The sequence below is a fragment of the Lynx canadensis genome, chromosome D3 (genome assembly GCF_007474595.2).
Source record: "Lynx canadensis isolate LIC74 chromosome D3, mLynCan4.pri.v2, whole genome shotgun sequence".
Classification (NCBI taxonomy): domain Eukaryota; kingdom Metazoa; phylum Chordata; class Mammalia; order Carnivora; family Felidae; genus Lynx; species Lynx canadensis.
In genome coordinates, this window is record NC_044314.2 from 21,008,764 (window position 1) to 21,029,749 (window position 20,986).

Below are 20,986 nucleotides of genomic sequence, written 5' to 3' on the forward strand. Positions count from 1 at the left end.
AAGAAAATAATAAAATCATTTTAAATTAACAGTTAACTATAGGCAAGAACAATTTAGTAAAATATGATTATTTTCTAAAACATCCCATATTTAGTAACTAGAGGTGTGCTAAATGGCCGTATATATAGGCTTTTGTTTTTAGTCACCTGAAAATATGACTGGCCTCTGCTTCTCTACTGCCACACTCTTAATTTCTACAACTGTAGAATCATTAGTTGTATTATATCAATCTTGCTATCAAAATTTAATATAATTTTAAAACTAAGAAAATGTAAATACTTTAACAAAACATTGGGGGGACACTGGTAGCTTATGTATAATTTTTTTATTGTCAATATCTGGAAATATTTTCACATATTAGCTAATCATCATATTCCTCTTTTTGTATCTCTTCTGGTAGTTCATAGAAAATTTCAAGATCAATGTCAAAAGGAAAGGTAATTTTCTCATCAGTAGAATCTTGTGATTTTCCGTTAAGTCTTTCATGATGACAGACTGTTGCTATTAGTTCCTTATGGCTATCTGTAGTGCAGTTTTTGGAGAAAGGTTGCTCCAAACTTTTGGAAGTTAACACTCCCAAAACAAGGAACCTCCATAGTGGTTTTCTCTTTTATCCAGTGATGCTTATGTAATGGGTACAATATACGAGTAAGTCATTTGAACAATATTATCTGGAGGAATTTCTAAATTGTATCCATGGAACACAAACTTAGATTTGTAACTTAACCACACAAATCAAACAGTGTACTCACAAAACTGCGCTTGCCAGAGCGGGAAGTTGTCGATAATGATGGTGTTAAATAATAATCAATAGTCCCTTTCTTAGCAGTGGTTAATGCTTTAAGGTTGCAGAGGCACACACTTAAAAGGGTAAGATGAAATGGCATCTTCACATTCACCATATTTCGAAAAAGTTTCATAAGTATATCAACCATTGGAGTCATCACATCATAATTTCCTAAATAAAATGTTTGACAAGACAATATCTAAGCACACTGTATCATAATCAATATTAAAAGCTAAATCTAATGTATACTGCTTCAATTAAAAAGTTAAAATCTTAAATAGATATCATTGAAAACACCTTGACATTATATACTAAACTGAGCCAACCTAAACACTAAGACAAAATGCCGAATGAGTTAAAGTTTTCAAAAGATTTGAAATACAGGACTTCTGGTTATGGAAGTGTCATGAGGTAAGAAAATCTCCCCATAAAACCGTAATAAAACTTAACAAAATTGGGTGGCTGGGTGGCTGAGTCAGTTGAGTGCCCGACTTCGGATCTGGTCGTGATCTCAAGGTTCGTGAATTGAAGCCCAGCATTGGGCTCTAGGTTGACAATGCACAGCCTGCTTTGGATTCTCTCTCTGTCTCTGTGTCTCTCTCTCTCTCCGCCCGCCCCCACCATGCTTTTTCTCTAATTAAAAAAACTGGAAAAACAGAACTAAACAAAACTGCCCAAAACAGCCATTTTGAGGGTCTGGAAATGAATGAAAGGCAAATGAACTGAGAACTTAAATAAGAAAGTACGAGACCGCAATCTTACTGGCTGGGATTGTTCATATCTTCACGCAGCAATCCTGCCAGGTGAGGCAGGCTGTGAAAGCAGCAGCTCTGTTGCCAGAAAGGACAGACTTGATTTGAGGCAGAGGCAGAAGCCCAGTGAAGTGAATAAACCTGGTAGGAAACAAATGGGGAAACTGCATAGCACTCTAGCCTGAGGTTGTAGTTGTGACTGGAATGAGCAAAAACATCAGTGGACCAGCCATAAATTTACCCAGGAGATCTGGAAATGAGAGAGCCATAGAGGGACTGGATAAGCTCTCCTCCCAACCCAGCCGACTGGGAGACTGCATGCACATGAAGGGGAGCCAGAGAAGGCCCAAGCTCTCCACACGAGCCTGAACAGAATGGCAACCAACATACACGGAAGATGCAAGTGGGCTACAGAAAATAAAAGCCCCTAAGGCAGAGCTGAAAATGGCCTCACTTTTTTTTTCTTTTTTTTTAATTTTAGAGGGAGAAAGAGAGAGGGCATAAGCTGGGGAGAGGGGCAGCGGGAGGGGGAGGGGGAGGGAGGGGGAGAGAGGGAGGGAGGGAGGGAGGGAGGGAGGGAGGGAGAGAGAGAGAGAGAATCCCAAACAGGTTCCATGCTCAGCACAGAGCTCCATCCTATGACCCTGGGATCATGACCTACGCTGAAATCAAGTTAGATGTTCAAACAACTGAGCAACCCCAGCACCCTGAAAATGGCTTAATTTTGTAAAGTGCTCTCCAACCCATGCACTTATCTACTGACAGAAAGTAGAAGCCTTTCAGGCTCTAGCATTCAGGCAAGAGCTTTGACCAGTCATTGGCTAACTACTAAACTATGTAGACACAGGGGTAGCCTAGAAGCCAAAATAAATTATTTTTATTTAAATTAAAAAAGAAAAAGAAAGCTAAGCAGAGAAATCAGAGGCTGCAAATCACAGGGGAGGTAGATTCTGTGGCTTAAGTTCAGACAAGTTAGAAAAGAAAAAGGCGGGGGGGGGGGGCGGGGAGCCCACAGGAAAAAAAATCCAAATCTAGAGTTGATAAAACCCATTATCTGAAATGTCCATTTTTCAAACAAAATATTACAATACATAAAGAAACAGGAGTGTGATCTAGTCAGGAGGAAAAAGCAGTTGATAGAAATTGACTTTGAGTTGGATTTAGCAGACTTCAAAGCTGCTACCATGGACATATTCAAAGAATTAAAGAAATCTATTTTAAGGAATTAAAGTAAAATATGATAGACTACCAAGAAAGGAGAATCTCATAAGGAAACAGAATCAAACACACAAATAAACAAAGCGAATAGCAAATCTAGAGTTAAAATTACAGTAATCAAAACAAATAAAATCACTAGATGGGCAACAGTGGTTTGGATAGCTGAATCAAGAGAACTTGAAGGCAACTCAATAGAAATTATCCAATCTTGGGGTGCCTGGCTGCCTCAGTAGAGCATGAGACTCTTGACTTTAGGGTTCTAAGTTTGAGCCCCACATTGGGTATAGAAATTACTTCAAAAAATAAAAATCTTAAAAAAAAAAAAAAGAAATCCAATCTGAAAAAGGAGAGAAGAAAGACTGAAGAAAAAATGAACAGAATTGCACATATCTGTAGGACACTATCAAGCATATCAACATATTCACAATGAGAATCGCAGAGGAGATGAGAGGGAAAAAAGGGCAAGAAAGAGTTTTTGAAGAAATAAGAGCCTAAAATTCTGCAAACTTCATTAAAAAATTAATCTACAGAATCAAGAAGCTCAATAAATCCCAAGTAAGAAAAACACAAAGATTCCATACTTTTAGACACATCATGGTCAAACTGCTGAAAAACAAAGAGACAAATGACCCATCACATGAAGGAGAATAACAATACAACTGTTGTTATAGTACAGTACAACTCAGCTCCAAATTCACCCTTCAGTACCTGCTCTGATAATGCTTAGACTCTTTAAAATTTTCTACATTGAATATGATACTAAGTTTTGTCATTAGAGAACACCAGAAGACCACTAAAGGAGAAAGGCAGATTCTCTTCCTGGATGTATTGCCATTTAATTTTTCTTGCTTCCATTCATTACATGGTTTTTGGTAGTACATGTGGGCACATCTAATAGTGCTTGCCATATCACACACATGTGGAATGCCCAGTCCCTAAGCAACCTCGAGCCCAAGTCTGAGCTTAGTGACTATGTACCATGGCACTACCAACTCAAACACCATACCTACCAGGAAGTGCCCCAACTCATTCTGCACACTCACCTAACTGCCTTGACTTAGGTGGTTGCTTCCTCCAGCTCTTCCTATGCAGGCACCATCTCTTCCACCTTTGCACTAGCAGAATACAGATTTCTTCAGCACAAGTAGCCACTAGCCTCAGCTTGCCTGCATCCTAAAAGGTTGGTAACAGAAGCCCTCCCAACATGAACACTGCATACGCCAACTCATGCACTGCCTCACCAGTAAGCAAGCTCCCACCATCCCAACTCCTTCTGTGTGCCCACAAGCTATCCACAGATCAGAGGATGGTTTTCTCCTCACCCAGTAACTATGGACCAGCTCTGGGCCAGGGAATTCAAAGGATTTCTCTACCATCCAATGTTCTGCAACCACACCTTCTCCTTGAGGGGTAGGGGGACTCTCCTTTCCAAGTTTGTCCTTCCCTGAGTACTTTTCCTCAGTCCTTGGGTACCTCTTAAAGGACAGTGCGGAGCCTGCTTGGGATTCTCTCCCTCCCTCTCTCTCTGCCCCTCCCCGATGTGTGCACTCTCTCTCTCCTTCTTACAATAAATAAACAAACATTAAAAACAAACAAAAAAGAGTTCTCTTTATACCTTTAGAGTCACTCCCCATCATAGTTTAATACTTTTGTGAAACTTCCTCTATGCAAATTTTTGTGTGGTTTTTCTCTCTTGATTGGAAGGAGACTGATAACACTATTAATAGAAAACTCTTTTCTCACCATAAATAATGGAAACCAGAAAACAAGAGAATAGTATATTCACAGTATGGAAGGAAAAACTATCAAGAATTATATATCCGGACAAATTGTCATTCAAAAATGCTGCGTTGGTAGAGTTTTCCATACATTTTAGTTACGGAGAATGGTTTGATAGTGTTGCTCAACTCTTCATTTCAAACATAAATGGTGCATTTTCCAGGACAGACCATATGCTAGGCAATAAAATTAGACTCAATAAATCTGAAGACTGAAAATACTCAAAATATGTTCTCTGATCAATATGAAATTAAAGTAGAAATCAACAACAGAATGAAATTTGGGAAACCATCAAATACTTGGAAATTAAACAAATTTCTAAACAAGATTGGGGTCAAAGAAGAAATCACAAGGATATTAGAAGTAATTTTGACCTTAATGAAAAGGAAATACAACAAAAATTATGGAATGAAGCTAAAGCACTACTAAAAGGAAAGGTATAATTTTAAACTTGAATTATTAGAAAATAAAGCTGTATAAAATAAATAATGTAAGCTTCCATCTTAAGAAACCAGAGGGGAAAAGGCAAATTAAACTTAAAGCAAGAAAAAAGAAGGCAATAACAAAGACAGGGCAAAAATACATGAAATAGAAAGTAGAAAAACAACACAGAAATCAATGATACCAAAAGTTGGATCTTAGAAAAGACAAATATAACCTGAATAAGGCCTCACTCAGATAAACCTTTGCTAGAATGATAAAGAAAAAAAGAGAATACATGAATTACCAAAATCAAGAATGAAATAGGAGACATCACTATAGATCCTACAAAAATTAGAAGGATAATAAAAGAATACTGACAACTTCATGCCAACAAATTAGACAACTTGGATGAAATGGATACATTCCTGTAAGATTAAAAATTACTAAAACTGACTCAAAATAAATACAAAATTTGAATAAACTTAAAACAAATACACAAATCAAATTCCTATTTTAAAATCTTCCCACAAACAAAAGCCCAGGATCATGTATAGCCAAAAGAATTTCAAAAAAGAACAAAGCTGGAGAACTTACACTACTTAATTTCAAAACTTACAACAAAGTATCAGGGTAGCACTGGTAGAAGGATAACCATATAAATCAATGGACTAAGCATATAAAGAAAGAAACACTTCTGTTGTCAGTTAGTTTTTAACAAAGGTGCCATGACAATTCAAGAGAGAAAGAGGAGTCTATTTAACAAATTCTGTTGGAACAACTGGATATCCATATACAAAAGAATGAACTAAGATTCTTACACCATACATAAATATTTACTCAAAGTGGATCTAAGTGTAAAGCTTAAAACTATAAATTTTTTTTTAATTTTTTGAAATGTTTATTTGAGAGAGAGAGAGAGAGAGAGAGAGAGAGAGAGAGGGAGAGGGGGGGAGGGAGGGGGGGAGGGGGGGGGGGGGAGAGAGAATTCCAAGCAGGCTCCCGGCTGTCAGCACAGAACCCAACCTGGAGCTCAAACTCACGAACTGTGAGATCATGACCTGAGCCAAAACCAAGAGTCAGACGTTTAACTGACTGAGCCACCCAGGTGCCCTTTTTTTTTTTTTTAAGTTTATTTATTTCTTTTGAGAGAGAGCACAAGCAGGGGAGTGGCAAAGAAAGAGGGAGTGAGAGAGAATCGCAAGCAGGCTCTGAATTTCATGCTGAGCCTGACGCAGGGCTCAGTTTCACAACTGTGAGATCATGACCTGAGCCAAAATCAAAAGTTAGACACTCAACCTACTGAGCCACCCAGGTGCCCCTAAAACTATACATTTCTTTTTTTTTTTTTTAATTTTTTTAAATGTTTATTATTTTGAGAGAGAGAGAGCATACACGAGCAGGCAGAGAGAAAGGAAGAGAGAAAACCAAGCAGGTTCTGCACTGTCAGCACAGAGCCTGAAGTGGGCTCAATCTCACAAACCATGAGTTCATGACCTGACCCAAAATCAAGAGTCAGATGCTTAATAGACTGAGCCACCTAGGCACCCCAAAACTATACATTTCTAAAAGAAAACACAGGAGGAAATATCTGTGACTTTTGGGTTAGGCAAAGAATTTTTACATAGACCATGAAAAGCATTATCCATAAAAGAAAAAAAAAAAAACAAAACCCAAAACACAATGAAATACTACTACAAGGCCACAAGAATGACTATAATAAAATACACCAACTTATATTAACATGCAAAAAGCTACAATTTGTATATCATTATATATACATAATCATTATATCATTATACATACATTCTGCTCAAGAAAGTGTACCTAAAATAATGGAATAGATACCCTATAACAAATAGAAGGTATATCTTATCCAACCTAAAAGTATACCAAAGCAACTAGTATAAATAAATGAATGATGAAGTAAACGTCCTAAAAAATTAGACTTTTAATTTAAATTGAAAAAATTACTTTTTTCTCTTATTTTGGTTTATAAAACTCTGAATTCTTATAATGATTATGTATGTGAATACTTTTATAATTTACTATAATTTAAAATAATTATTTTTTAATGTTAAAACTATGGCACTATGCCATATACCATTTCTGTATGAAAATTATAAATGCTAGATAAATACCTGGAGATGTTTCCTCTACTTTTTGGAAAAAATATTAGTATTGGAAACATTAAAGAAATTAAACAGAAAGAAAAAAAAAAAAGAAACTGACAACACTAAGTGTGAAGAGAATATGAAAGCCTAGAACCTTCATGCATTCTTGGTAAGAATACAAATGTTTATACTCACTTCAGAAAACCGTTTGGCAGTTTCTTAAAAGTTCAACTTAACATACAACCCAACAGTTCCACTCTCTGTAATCTACCCAAGACAAACAAAACCATATATCTGCCCAATGAATTGCATGCAAATGTTCATAGCACCATATTTCATAATAGCCAAAAAATGGAAATGACCTAAATGCCCATAAAGAAGTTATCTTGAATCATGTAACACATTATCATAGTTTTGTTTTCTCTGTACTTGGGGAACACTGTTAACTGCAGCTTTATTTTTATTATCTATTAAAAAACAACAAACAACAAAGTCGTTCTGTGAAAATTCCTGATATAATGAAGGTATTTAATAGCTAACTAACTCCCTGTGAAGACTCTCCATCTTTGGGCCATATTGCTAATTCAAAGTTTTTGTTTTTGTTTTTTTAAGAGTTCAATCTGCCAATTAAATTATTAGAAAAATATCCCAAACCTGTCCCTAACTTCTGAATTACATGCGATGGAATAGGGCACTGACGACTCTCACGGCTACAGTGATTCTCAGGTGAATACCGACGGATTATTAATCTTATTGTATGTGGCTTCCTTCCATCTTGGCATACTCTAAAAGTAAAGAGAAAGTGGAAACAAGGAATCAGAAAAGTATTACTTAAAGGTGTTTTTTTTTTTTTTTGAACCTAAGGGTATCACCGTAACAATTATAAACATAGTCGATAACTAGGCAGGAAGCAATACAAGTGTCTGAATAGTCACCAAGTCTACGCACCAAGGCTCTGAAATCTTAAATGTTAAGGCTCTCAGGCCTCACTCAGAATTGAGGGCAATCAGAAAAGAACAGAAATAAGATACAATTACATAATTATAACAAGCCATTTTTATAATTCAAATCCAAACATAACTGAAAGCCATATATTAAAATCAGCAGGAAATTTAAGAAACTAAGAGAATCATTCACTGACAGAGGCAAATACATGAAAAATGACAGATTTTTTACACAGGAAAAAAGGATTACAAAAAGAAAAAAATTTTAATGAGATAATTTTGTCAAAAAGCACTCCCTGAAAAGATCCAAGGAGACAGTAATACCACCATTATATGGCAAATTAGAGTAATAACTTGAAAGACCAATTATATGCCACATTTAAGAAAATAAGTACACGTACATGCATCTTAAAAAGTGTTTCATTCATGGCACAAAAACAGACACACAGACCAATGGAATAGAATAGAAACCCCAGAACTAGACCCACAAACGTACGGCCAACTCATCTTTGACAAAGCAGGAAAGAACATCCAATGGAAAAAAGACAGCCTCTTTAACAAATGGTGCTGGGAGAACTGGACAGCAACATGCAGAAGGTTGAAACTAGACCACTTTCTCACACCATTTACAAAAATAAACTCAAAATGGATAAAGGACCTAAATGTGAGACAGGAAACCATCAAAACCTTAGAGGAGAAAGCAGGAAAAGATCTCTCTGACCTCAGCCGTAGCAATCTCTTACTCGACACATCCCCAAAGGCAAGGGAATTAAAAGCAAAAGTGAATTACTGGGACCTTATGAAGATAAAAAGCTTCTGCACAGCAAAGGAAACAACCAACAAAACTAAAAGGCAACCAACGGAATGGGAAAAGATATTTGCAAATGACATATCGGACAAAGGGCTAGTATCTAAAATCTATAAAGAGCTCACCAAACTCCACACCCGAAAAACAAATAACCCAGTGAAGAAATGGGCAGAAAACATGAATAGACACTTCTCTAAAGAAGACATCCAGATGGCCAACAGGCACATGAAAAGATGTTCAGCGTCGCTCCTTATCAGGGAAATACAAATCAAAACCACACTCAGGTATCACCTCACGCCAGTCAGAGTGGCCAAAATGAACAAATCAGGAGACTATAGATGCTGGAGAGGATGTGGAGAAACGGGAACCCTCTTGCACTGTTGGTGGGAATGCAAATTGGTGCAGCCGCTCTGGAAAGCAGTGTGGAGGTTCCTCAGAAAATTAAAAATAGACCTACCCTATGACCCAGCAATAGCACTGCTAGGAATTTATCCAAGGGATACAGGAGTACTGATGCATAGGGGCACTTGTACCCCAATGTTCATAGCAGCACTCTCAACAATAGCCAAATTATGGAAAGAGCCTAAATGTCCATCAACTGATGAATGGATAAAGAAATTGTGGTATATATACACAATGGAGTACTACGTGGCAATGAGAAAAAATGAAATATGGCCCTTTGTAGCAACGTGGATGGAACTGGAGAGTGTAATGCTAAGTGAAATAAGCCATACAGAGAAAGACAGATACCATATGGTTTCACTCTTATGTGGATCCTGAGAAACTTAACAGGAACCCATGGGGGAGGGGAAGGAAAGGAAAAAAAAAAAGAGGTTAGAGTGGGAGAGAGCCAAAGCATAAGAGACTGTTAAAAACTGAGAACAAACTGAGGGTTGATGGGGGGTGGGAGGGAGGGGAGGGTGGGTGATGGGTATTGAGGAGGGCACCTTTTGGGATGAGCACTGGGTGTTGTATGGAAACCAATTTGTCAATAAATTTCATAAAAAAAAAAAATAAACAAAGAAAAAAAAAAAGTGTTTCATTCAAATGGTCTTGGTTTTAGTGTTGAAAATAAAAGTTTTAATGAGATACAAAATTCACTTAAAAAGCAGAAAATCTAATTACTAGAATAAATATCATTAAAAAATAATATTTTCCTTTTTATATGTATGGCAATGTATTAAAAATCACAAACACAAAATACAAATATTGTACATTGTTAAACATACGAAAATTGAATTCTGAACTGGAAAATTTGGATTTTTGTAAAAAATAATTTTTTCTCTTATTTTTCTTTCACAAGACTTGATTGTTGCCTTACTAAAATAATAAGATATCTTAAATGGTTCCTGTAAACACATTACTAGTTTAAATACCTTCCAGTTAAGTGTCTTCTACTAAGTCATTATTCAAAGAGTCTGACTTGGTTCCTATAACTAATTAAGACATATTAAGAAAAGGTCATATTCTAAGCAAGCTTAAACTAGTGCCCAGAGGATGGGTTAAAAATTATGTGATTTTTGGGGCGCCTGGGTGGCGCAGTCGGTTGAGCGTCCGACTTCAGCCAGGTCACGATCTCGCACTCCGTGAGTTCGAGCCCCACGTCGGGCTCTGGGCTGATGGCTCAGAGCCTGGAGCCTGCTTCAGATTCTGTGTCTCCCTCTCTCTCTGCCCCTCCCCCGTTCATGCTCTGTCTCTCTCTGTCCCAAAAATAAATAAACGTTGAAAAAAAAAATTTTTTTTTAAAAATTAAAAAAAAAAATTATGTGATTTTAGAGGCATCTGGGTGGTTGAGTCGGTTGAGTATCTGACTTTGGCTCAGGTCATGATCCCACGGTTAGTGAGTTCAAGTCCCAAGTAGGGATGTGTGCTGACAGCTCGGAGCCTGGAGCGTGCTTTGGATTCTGTGTCTCCCTCTCTCTCTGCCCCTTCCCCACTTGCGTGTGCTCGAGCTTGCTCTCTCTCTCTCTCTCTCTCTCTCAAAAATAAGCATTAAAAAAAGTTATAAAAAAATTCTATGATTTTACACCTCTTACATAGCTATACCATTAGTTATCATATACTCTTCTAGAAGAAAAACACATCCACACAAACACAATTATTTTTTTGCCCGTCACATAGATGGTATTATATCTCAGTCACTGAAATAAGGGGCCATGGTGTAGAGGGAGTGGCAAGCAGAGATAAGGAGAAACGGTTCACAGTTTCTCAGTAATTCACAGTAATTTTTTTTTTTTTAATTTTTTCAACGTTTATTTATTTTTGGGACAGAGAGCGACAGAGCATGAATGGGGGAGGGGCAGAGAGAGAGGGAGACACAGAATCGGAAACAGGCTCCAGGCTCTGAGCCATCAGCCCAGAGCCCGACGCGGGGCTCGAACTCACGGACCGCGAGATCGTGACCTGGCTGAAGTCGGACGCTCAACCGACTCCGCCACCCAGGCGCCCCAGTAATTTTTTTTTTAAGTTTATGTTATTTTGAAAGAGACAGAGAGAAAACATGGGGGGGGGGCAGGGAGAGAGAGAGAGAATCCCAAGCAGGCTTTGCACTTCACACTGAGCCCAATGCAGGGCTCAATCTCACAATGGTAAGATCATAACCAGAGTCAAAATCAAAAGTCAGACACTTAATCGGCTGAGCCACCCATAGGTGGTAATTACAGGTTAAAGCATCTAGTCTCATTTCTGGGCTGATTCTTCTGGGCTGTAAAATTTCTGTGGCTTCTCTACCTGCAGAACTCTGGCCAATGGCCAGGCATTTTACAGCAGTCTTCCATTTAGCTGAAGCAAAGTGGATGACCCAGTTTCAGCAGCATACTCACAGGCCCAGCCTGAGTTATATCACCGGAGCTGGGTCATTCAGCCAGCCGCAGCCCAGGCAGCAAACCATGCGCTCTGGCTCTGCTCAAGACATGAGAACCACACAGCAGGTGACAGCAAAGCTGTAGGAAATTCTCCCTCATCAGTTTACTGACACAGTCATCTAAAACCTTTCTCTCTAGTCATAGTTACAGTCATTACAGAAGCACAGATACCCAAAAGTGTTAGACCCCTGACACCTTACTTTGAGAAATCAAAGAAATGGGAGGCAAAGAGATCATACTCTTGTATGGAATACTGAGAAATAGATATATGATAGGAAAGGAGCATCAGAAACTAAACATCTTGTTCCATTTATGCTATGCTATTCGTACACTCCTAATCCCAGCTGACACTTTCATGTCCTTCCAGACCAGTGCCCCGCACACACCGCCCTCACTCTCCCTGCTCACGCATAGCCCCACTTAGCTATTCCTTTGTCTGACTCCATTTTCTTTCACACAGTCTGAGGCAAAGCAGACAGAAGCGTTCTACTACTCTCTCCATCACTGTTCGTCTGAATAATTTCCTAACCTCAATCATCACAAATTTGTAGGTGTAGAGATTCTAGATACCCATAAAACCCTCTTAGATAACCATGAGCAGCTTAAGATCCAAAGGATAATCACAATGTTACTAAAATTAAAACTAATGTAAACGGATTAAATTTAGTTAAGAGTATATGTCCCTATATTTGCAACAGTTTATAATGTAGAGAAATTCAATGATAAATGATCACTCTTTATACTGTTCGGTCTCTAGTTATTCTATAAATTCTAAGAACATCAAGTATACTTTCTATATACTTTACACAGAATATATAGGATGATATGGCAAAATGGAAAATCACCTGTTCAAAAGACTGGCAAGTAGTTCTTCAATCTTATTTTTAGCTTCAACTTCCGATGAACATTTTTTAAATGAATCCTCTTCACTAAAGGACTACCAAAGAAACACAAATAGGGATTACTATAAACCCAAATAAGCAAGTCCAGTTATGAGCGTGGATGTCAAATATTCAGTACATTCTTTACTAACTTCCCTCTGGTGCTCAGTTTGAGCCATTTAGTTCGCTTCTGTATGAGCTCTTTTTATCTGCAAGTTACTGTACTCCACTAGAAAGCTCACTGGAAGTCAAGAAAATTATAAAGCTCTACTACCTGGGGCGCCTGGGAGGCTCACTTGGTTAAGTGTCCGACTCTTGATTTCGACGCATGTCATGATCTCACGGTTCACGAGTTTGAGCCGATTCGGGCTCTGCACTGACACCACAGAGCCTGCTCGGGATTCTCCATCTCCCCTCCCCTGCTCATGCGTGTGTACGTGTGTGTGCACACGCATGCATGCTCTCTCTCCCTCTCTCTCATGATAAACAACAACAACAAAAAGCTCTAGTACCAACTCCAACCTTTATTCTATGATTACAGTAAAGCTCTTAATCCCCTAGCACTTGAATTTGAGTTTAACCTTGGACATGTTACTTAACCTTTCTAAAGTACATTATCCTTATCAATTTTTTTGTAATGTTTATTTTTGAGAGATAATTGTAATTATTTAGTAACAATTTACTGAGTAATTATTTTTCAGAGAGAGACAGTGCAAGCAGGGAAAGGGCAGAGAGGGAAGAAGACACAAATCCAAAGCAGGCTCCAGGCTCTGAGCTGCCAGCACAGAGTCCGACTCAGGGCTTGAACTCACTAACCGTGAGATCACGACCTGGGCCGAAGTTGAACACCTAACTGACTGAGCTACCCAGGGGCCCCCAGTATCCTCATCTTAAAAAAAGAAAGAGAGAGGGAAAAGGTATGAACAAATAATAGTACTACCTACCTCAAAGCTTTGTTGTAAAGATTAAATGGGCTAAGGTATGTAAAGCACTTAGTAAAGTGCCTGTCACATAGGAAAAAAAAATCAATGTTAACTGGGTGATTATACCTGTCTCTATATTTCTTAAATCATTAGACTACTCAGAAAACAAGATTTCTTAAAAACTGAAATATTTTAGCTAATGTATACAATAAAGTCTGTTAAAAATTAAGTGGCATTTTATCAAGGTAGCTAACTTGAGGCTGAAATACTAATTCTTAGATTCAATTTAAAAATATTTACTAATCTAATAAATTAGCTTTCTCATAGGAAAGTGATCATGTACTCAACCTAGTAAGCAAATTAGAATAGTAAGAACATAGTACTAAAACCAGAAATCTTTATCTCAAATAATGTGCCAACAATTACAATAAATATCATTATCACATACCTGAGGTGGTCCTGAGGGTGTCACAGGAGAGTTATCCTCTCCAAAACTGAGCTTCTGAATACGCTGTGCAACTGAAATTCCTAATTCCTTTTCTAGTATTTTGGATGAAAAGGTTTGGAGATCACGCACACTTCTGATACCCAGAGCTTCAAGACGTTTGGTAGTTTTATAGCCAATACCTAGGCAAAAAAGAAATACACACAGTGTTATAGTAGCTTTTCTCCTTAAAATAAAGCTAATTCAAGTATATATAATACACATCTTTCAATACCATCAAACACATCTTTCAATACCATAATGAATATTGTGCTAGGATTAAATTTTATTGAAAATTAGGCTGTTCTTCTTCTATTCAGGGTCTCTTAAATGAACCACTTCCAAAACCTAACAACCCTAGTACAACATAATGAATATGGAGATAACCAAGAAATGCTGTCTTGATAAAACGAAGTACTTATCACCTGTTATATAACACTTTGGAAGTATTCAAGAGTCATGGTTATTATTTATGCAAAGAAAGACTGTCACTTAATAAAATTAATTAGCATGTGCTTACTAGCTAATCTGACTCCTGCATATATCACACATTTATCCACAAGTCGTATCTGCCAATATTTACTTGCCCAAATACAAGAGCCATAAAGCAAATAAATAAAAAAATCTACTCATTAGCAAAACTCCTAGCAAAAGTTGTTGCACTAACAGTCATAGTTTATCACCTTACCTGAGATGCTCAGGTAATTTAGTGCCCCTTTCTCTTTTTTAAAATATTTATTTATTTATTGGGGGGGGGGGGAAGGACAGCATGCCAGAGAGTGTAAGTGGGGCAAGGGCAGAGACAGAAGGAGAGAGGGAGAGAGCTGTCAGCTGGAAGTCCGAAGTAGGGTCTATCCCACAAACTGCGAAACCATGACCTGAGCTGAAATTCAGACGCTTAACTGACTTAGCCATCCAAGCACCCCTCTCTCAATTAAAAAAAAGAAAAAATTAATTCTACAGTCTTCTGATTTCCCTGCACAGTAAAAGAAGTAAATCAAAGCCAACTGGTATGGAGGGGAAATTATTAAAGTGGAGTAACAGGAGGGCGCCTGGGTGGCTCAGTCGGTTAAGCGTCCGACTTCAGCTCAGGTCACGATCTCGCAGTCTGTGAGTTCGAGCCCCGCGTTGGGCTCTGGGCTGATGATGGCCCAGAGCCTGGAGCCTGCTTCCGCTTCTGTGTCACCCTCTCTCTCTGACCCTCCCCCGTTCATGCTCTGCCTCCCTCTGTCTCAAAAATAAATAAAAACGTTAAAAAAAAAATTTAAAGTGGAGTAACAGATATGTTCACAGCTGAAATAAAAGAGGGCTGGCAATTTGGCAATAAGGAAGAGAAAGCCTGTAAAAAAAGAAACAAATCCAAGAACTCAAAAAATAAAGCCAAGTAATGTTATTTATGACCGTATCAGTATAGTCCTTAATTTATTACAACCTGACATAGTTAACTGTTACAGACTCAGAAAACTGCAAGCTATATGAATGAACAAAAACGTTTGTAATCACACATACATGGATTAAAAATATGAAGTTATGACATCTGAAGGTTCAGTTGTCCTAAAAATTCATTTCCACAGAATTCTATTATAACATCTTATTCCCCAGCAATGCCATAGAAATGAAGTTTAACACATCCCTTATTAATGGTCTATAAAAACATAAGTATTTGATCTTCAAAGACAGAAATTTGCCCCATGCCCTGAATACGTCACTAACCGCCTCAAGAAAATTAGTTTCTTCCTCTTTAAAATAAGAACTTGGTAGGGGCGCCTGGGTGGCTCAGTCAGTTGAGCGTCTGACTTCGGCTCAGGTCATGATCTCACGGTTAGTGGGTTCGAGCCCTGCGTCGGGCTCTGTGCTGACGGCTCGGAGCCTGGAGCCTGCCTCGGATTCTGTGTCTCCCTCTCTCTCTACCCCTCCCCTGCTCATGCTCTGTCTGTTGCTGTCTCTCAACAATAAATAAATGTTAAAAAAAAAAAAAAAAAAGTTTTTTAAAACAAGAACTTGGCCTAAATGCTTTGCAAGGTCCCTTGTAGCCCTAATATTTTCTATATAATCCCAAAGCAGAGTTAGTAAAAGACCAATGCTCCTCTCCAAATGCAGTGTACCGTATAAGAATATGAAGCAGGGACTGGAAATAAAGGACCACGTTTCCAGGTTATAACTTTCATGATCATATTCAAACTATACTAAAATAAAGTAGGTGAAACTAGAAAAGCACTTTCATAGATTTCCTAATCCAGATTCCCTCCAGAGAACATTAGCGTTTTGGGTTTTCTCCAAGAGCCAAGGATACAGGCTGTAAGAATTAATTACATGTATCTACAATTTTGAAAATTAAAGAAATGCAATTAATGTATACTTTTCAAATATATATGTCTTACCAGGCATTTCCTTTACATGGTTCAAGCTCTGAATGAGAACTTGAGAACTTTCAGGTAGTAAGACTGTTTGTTGATTTGGTTTAAAAACACCAGAAACTAATTTTGCCAATAATTTATTAGAAGCCACTCCAGCACAGCCAGTGAGACCCAGTTGATTATACATGGCTTCCCGCATCTCTGCTGCAATCTGAGATCCAACAAGGAGTCTGACGTGCAAGATGTCATGCAGGTTTACATCTATAAAAACAGCCAATGTCATTACAAGTCACTACAAAAAAATCTTAATTTTCTTCTTTAGAAATGAGTTTTAAAAAGGCACAGGGCTTAACCTACATCCAATCTCCTCCCTCACAACACCACCATACTGCCAGCCATTTAACTCATCTGTTTTGTTCTTCATAGGAATTCTGTAAAGTAAATAACTACCAGAAGTGAATTCCAAGTGACTGCGATAGTGAATGCATCTTGGGAGTGCTTAACGATTAACAAATGTTTTTTTAATTGTTTATTTTTGAGACACAGAGAGAGAAAGTGCAGAAAGGGCAGAGAGAGAGGGAGACAGAGGAAATGAACGGGCTCTGTGCTGACAGCGGAGAGCCTGATGCAGGGCTTGAACTCATGAGATCATGACCTGAACCAAGTCAGACGCTTAAGCGACTGAGCCACCCAGGCACCCCATCAGTAGGAATTTTCTATGAGAGATCAAGTTTCGTAACCTGTTAATCATTAAGGGGTGCCTGGGTGGCTCAGTCGGTTAAGCGAACGACTTCAGCTCAGGTCATGATCTCACCATTTGTGAGTTCAAGCCCCGCATCGGGCTCTGTGCTGACCCTGAAGTCTGGAGCCTGCTTTGGATTCTGTGTCTCCTCTGTCTCTCTCTGCCCCTCCCCTGCTCGCACTGTCTCTCTCTCTCTCTCTCTCAAAAATGAATAAACATTAAAAAAAATTCTTACTGATATTAGTAAAACTTTTACTCATTTTTAACTGTAAGCAAGCATAAAAGTAAAAGTATTACATTAATAAGAGAGCTAAGATTACAGCTTTAAAGACCTGAATCAAAACATTACACACAGTAACCAGATGTGCTACTGAAAACAATTCTGAATCCGTACATAGTTTGAGAGATCTTTTATGAAAAGTGTAGGGAAATTACACAGAAACAAATTTTCTTGGGGGTGAAAATGGTATTAGAATTATATGAGACAGTCCTTATTCTCAGCAGTATTTACAGATGAAGTGTCACGACACCTGCAATTTACTTTTAAATGGCTCATCAATCAACCATCAATCAATAAAGGGGGAGCAAGATAAAGTAAAGGTAGCAAAATAGCACTGAGTGTATCTATAAGGAATGGTATAATACGTGTTCTCACAGTACTATTCTGTCAACTTTTCTGTAGGTTAGAAAAAATTTTTTAACAAAATCTTGAAAGGAAGGATTCATGAAGAATTACATTTTCTTTTTAGGATATAAAGCCTAGCTCTCTGTAATATGTACTAACAAATACTGAATTTACTTTAAAAATTATTCTATTCAGTCCTTATAAGTGACAACAGAGCACAGGTACAAAAGACACATGAAAAGCTTCGTGTTCTCTTCTAGAAGAGAGCTATAGCTCTACCTCCTTTTCTTTACTATCAGAGAGGCAGGGAACTAGACTAAGAGGACACACATGCCGAGATATAGGGGCAAGAAGGTCAGGGCAAATCTACAAATGCAGAGTAGTGTGTCTTCCATGTGGCATGATATAGAAGTCACCAGCAGAGTTACAATATTCACTGGGGCTTATTGAAGCTTATTTTCAAATGTAAATATCTCTGGAAACACCATCAGTCATTCACACTTTAATATGTGAAGGAGATGGACCATTCTGCTTTCTTGCTAACAGCTGGCAAAGATTATCGAACTGACTGAATATGAGCTTGCAAAAGATGGCCGGTAGGCCTGGACAAGCTTCCATGGGAGTTAAATCAGGAAGTCAAAGAGCAACATTGAGTGTCTTGATGCCTGGGGGAATAGAAGGAACAAGCAAAAAGACAAATTTAGTTTACCTCAAAATTTGCTTAAAGACAGTTTTAGGAGAATAAAAAATATACTATCAAGGCAGTTCTTATAACTGAAAAAGGTATGGCTCTTAAAAACAATAACACACAAACTGTGTCAAAGAAATGAAAAGTGCATGGACCACTGAGCTACAGGTCACCAAAATCTCATTTTCTGCCTTCTTTTTTAATTTTTTTTTTTTTCAACGTTTATTCATTTTTGGGACAGAAAGAGACAGAGCATGAACGGGGGAGGGGCAGAGAGAGAGGGAGACACAGAATCGGAAACAGGCTCCAGGCTCCGAGCCATCAGCCCAGAGCCCGACGCGGGGCCCGAACTCACGGACCGCGAGATCGTGACCTGGCTGAAGTCGGACGCTTAACCGACTGCGCCACCCAGGCGCCCCTCATTTTCTGCCTTCTTAACATGGAACACCTAATTTTAATCATTTTAGACAGACCACTGAAATATGGCTATACCTCCAACAAAAGACATAAAATTTTCAGAAAGATAAAGTCCATTCATTAAGCTCAGTGAACTCAATGAACATTAAGAAATGTAGGCATTTTTAGTTACTAAATAAAGAATTGACTTACACTGGTCATTATATACATGACCCCACACAGTCAGTGCTGAAAGTTCACCACTTTGAAGCTGCTGTCGTCTCTTCTCAACCATCTCTGTTAGATCCACAAAGTTTTCATCAAATCCCAGTCTCTCAACAACTGGACTAAATTCTTCCAACAACTCTAAATTGAAATAATAGTGGTGCACCGATGTTGACTAAGGCCATAACTAAAATAGATGTAACTATTTTATGCTTAAAAATACATCAGGTATGTTAAAGATTTCACCCTTCCACAATATCTTTTAAAAAGTCCTCAGTTAACTGGGAGTTTCTTCTGTACCACATTTTGAGTAAAGGCAATATTTTCCAACAAAGTAAGTCCAAAATGACATTCCCTGGGCAGATGCTCACAGCAATAGATTTAGCTCAATCTCCTATACCTAAAATTTCTATACCTGTAGTACATTAAATATTAATGCTTATCATTTATTATGATCTTGAAACAGTGGGTCCAAAGAATAAATTACAGTCAGCCTAGAAAAGCAGAAACAAGTAATAATATATTCCACTATATTTTCCACAAGAGTTTTAAAAAGACAAAATTTAAAACTTCCAATTATTACTGAATCAAAAAGAAAAGTCACTTAATTTTCAAAATATACTACAATGTAAGATTTTGACCAGTCATCCCCCAGCTTTTTCCTCAAGGGTAGATATGGACCATGACTTACATGTATTTGAATGTCCACCACCTAGCAAATACCCTGTCCTTAAGTCAAATGCTTGCTAAACTGAAGTGAACCAAGATTTGAAATAAATTCAAAAGGACAATTAATTCTTCTTTTTAGGATTAAAACTAATAACTCTGTCATCACTGAGAAGAATTTTCACTTCTCTCTGAATCTCTACTGATACCAGTAGGATGGCAGAATACAAATTACTAGCCTCTTCTTATTTAAAAATGCATAAGCAGGACACCCGGGTGGCTCAATCAGTTAAGCATCTAAATTCAGCTCAGGCCATGATCTCACAGTTCATAAGTTTGAGCCCCGCGTCGGGCTCTGTGCTGACAGCTTAGAGCCTGGAGCCTGCTTCAGATTCTGTGTCTCCCTCTCTCTCTGCCACTCCCCTGCTCGCTCTCTCTCTCTCTCTCTCAAAAATAAACATTAAAAAAAAATTTAAATGCATAGGTTCTCAAAGTCCTATAATATGAAAGCTCAGAAATAAAAGTACTATGTCATTCCAGACAGATCGCTTTTTTACATAAATACTAAAAATACCTCTATTTTATTGATGCCGACTTGATAATATCATGAGAAAACAATTAATAAAGATAATGTGATCCAGTGACCACCAAAAATCACTTCCACTCTACCTAGAGAAAACTATTTATCTGTCCTGAGACTGACAATGTTTTTGATCACATAAAAGGATTCTTTTGCATTTCGTACATCAATTTCTGCAATTTTTTCGAAAGTATATACTACATAAGAAAACTAAAGGACAAGGTTTTAAATACTAAGCAGAAAAGCAAATTAAACACAAGAATCATGCACAAAGCTGGTGAATCACTGAATTGATTGATTATATGGGTTCTATTATTAGGTCACAGGGATAAATCACTTATCCCATTTCTGAACTTAATAGTTTTTTGCTGGCAACTTCATAAATAAGATGCATTTACTAAACATGTAAGGCCAAAGACAGGAGTTGGTAATTAGAGAAAAAACTATCTAGACAAAAACGTATACATATTTTAGAAAAATATGAAACAATAAGATACGTTATAAATAGGTCAGGGATAAATTCAGCATAGGACTATTAAGCTATGTTCCTACTTCAACTCAAAAAATACTATGAGAAAAATTAACAAAATTACTTTTTATTAATGCACAAATCATGCTTAGAATTTTTTTTTTTAAGTTTATTTATCTTGAGAGAGAGAACCCACACACAAGGAAGGGACAGAGAGAAGGAGAGACAGAATCCCAAGTAGGCTCCATGCTTACAGCACAGAGC

At 37.8% G+C, this 20,986-nt stretch overlaps 1 protein-coding gene across 7 annotated transcripts in view; it reads right to left on the reverse strand.

Annotated features, from left to right (window-relative positions):
• POLI (DNA polymerase iota) overlaps positions 1-20,986 on the reverse strand; it is a 31,060-nt gene that overhangs the window by 2,762 nt on the left and 7,312 nt on the right. For all 7 annotated transcript variants that reach the window (XM_030336329.1, XM_030336324.1, XM_030336331.1 and 4 more), the window contains 6 exons: positions 18,996-19,148; positions 16,356-16,592; positions 13,939-14,117; positions 12,532-12,623; positions 7,725-7,855; positions 753-958 (listed from right to left, as the gene is read on the reverse strand). In XM_030336329.1, the coding sequence (XP_030192189.1) occupies positions 753-958; positions 7,725-7,855; positions 12,532-12,623; positions 13,939-14,117; positions 16,356-16,592; positions 18,996-19,148 (998 nt within the window). The remainder of the gene's footprint in view (positions 1-752; positions 959-7,724; positions 7,856-12,531; positions 12,624-13,938; positions 14,118-16,355; positions 16,593-18,995; positions 19,149-20,986) is intronic.